The sequence below is a fragment of the Belonocnema kinseyi genome, chromosome 9 (assembly GCF_010883055.1).
Source record: "Belonocnema kinseyi isolate 2016_QV_RU_SX_M_011 chromosome 9, B_treatae_v1, whole genome shotgun sequence".
NCBI classification, from domain to species: Eukaryota; Metazoa; Arthropoda; class Insecta; order Hymenoptera; family Cynipidae; genus Belonocnema; species Belonocnema kinseyi.
In genome coordinates, this window is record NC_046665.1 from 124,197,021 (window position 1) to 124,198,816 (window position 1,796).

The 1,796-nt window shown below is 43.9% G+C and overlaps 1 protein-coding gene across 1 annotated transcript in view; it reads left to right on the forward strand.

Annotated features, from left to right (window-relative positions):
• Positions 1-1,522, forward strand: part of LOC117180729 — a 1,884-nt gene extending 362 nt beyond the window's left edge. The window contains exons 2-5 of the mRNA XM_033373217.1: positions 47-439; positions 566-822; positions 901-1,179; positions 1,266-1,522. Of these exons, the coding sequence (XP_033229108.1) occupies positions 47-439; positions 566-822; positions 901-1,179; positions 1,266-1,522 (1,186 nt within the window). The remainder of the gene's footprint in view (positions 1-46; positions 440-565; positions 823-900; positions 1,180-1,265) is intronic.
• Positions 1,523-1,796: the final 274 nt, after the last annotated feature.

Below are 1,796 nucleotides of genomic sequence, written 5' to 3' on the forward strand. Positions count from 1 at the left end.
CCGATTACATCCCAGTGGACCTATGCTTAGTTATACTTAAATTTAGGAAAATAGGTCTCGCAATTCTAGGAGTTTATAGAAGTCCAAATGTGGCACTATCTTGGGAAAGTGATTTGGAAGAGGCCTTGACTCGTGCCATCTGTGAATCAAATCACATGGTATGCCTGGGAGATTTTAATATCAATGCGGCGGACATCTCACACACATGCTGGACTAGGTTACTTCACATATCACGCTCTCTATCGATCAGGCAGGTTATCAAAGAACCGACCCGCTCGGACTCGATTTTAGACCTTATCTTTGTAAGCGACGATCTCCTCCTTTTAGATTCGGGAGTGGCCAAGCTATCAAGAGAATTCGACCATGACTTGATTTTCTGCGACATAAACCTAGATCTATCTACGAGACCGAGTGTATACCGCGTAGGTAGGGACTTTAAGTGAGTAGATCAAACAGCATTCAATGAGGCAGCTAGTCAGGCGGACTGGGCCAGTATATTAAACCTCTCTTCATTAGACGAGAAGGTGGACAGATTTTCTCAAATAACGTTAAACCTTATTAACAGGTTCTGCCCGCTACGTCGCTTTAAAATAGCTAGACCCAGGCCGCCTTGGTTTTCCAACTCTGTAAAGATAATTGCTCGTGCCAGGGACAGAGCTCGTTCCAAATGGTGCACTTCAAAAACTGTCATTGATAGAGATAAATATGTGCTTCTCCGTAACTTCGCAACTAGCTCCCTCCGGCGCGAAAAAAGCGGGTATCTGTCTAGCCTCTCAGATAGACCCTCTTCTAAACACATGTGGGAAAAGGTAAACCTGGCAGGTGTCTGGTCAGGATAAAGACAGTTCTCTTGGGGAGATCTTCCTATGGACCCCACTAACATTAACGACTTCTTTATAGATACCATACCATCAGCAGTAGCCTCAGAGACACTAATCCGCGACCTTCAGTCATCCGCTAGTAACATTTCACCTAACTCACAGAATACTTTCGTGTTCAAGGAAATTGGCTTTAGTCATTTGTATCACGCTATGAAATCATTCACTTCGACAGCTACGGGGTCGGATGACATTAATAGTTCTTCAGTTTATCTTTGTGTACCCTCATGCCTTCCTGCATTATTAAATATCATGAATACCTCGTTAAGGCAGGCAAAGTTTCCCTTGGCATGGGGATCAGGTATTGTTCGTCCTCTTCCTAAATGCGATAGTCCGAAAAATTTGGCGACTTACGTCCAATAACTATTCTGCCTTACCTTTCGAAAGTATTAGAGAAGATCTGTCTTCAGCAGTTGACCCCCTTCATCGACAATAACAAAGTGTTACCTCTTAATCAGTCGGGGTTTAGAAAGGGTTTTTCGGCTGCAACAACGCTTCTTCACGTATCGGATGAGGTAGGTAGGTCCTTGGACTGTGCAGAGGTAACTCTTCTGGCCTTGCTGGACTTATCTCGGGCTTTCGAGACCCTTGATCATAGGTTGCTCTTGGAAAAATTAGAATCTATAGGAGTGGTCACTATCTAAACTGCCTATTGGTAGAATTACAGATTTCAGAACTCTTGCTTGGTTCAGAGGATTTCTCTGTAATAGAAGTCAACGAGTCGCATTTTCTAGCTCTCAGTCTACACTTATGTCCCCACGCAGAGCAGTTAATAGGGGAGTTCCTCAGGGGGCAGTAAGTAGCCCTACCTTATTCTCTATCTACACAAACGACCTTCCTGACTCCGTGATGGAATTTGTACGCAGGATAGAAGCGATCTCCAAGGGCAGAATTAAAATAACCATACATATGTATGCA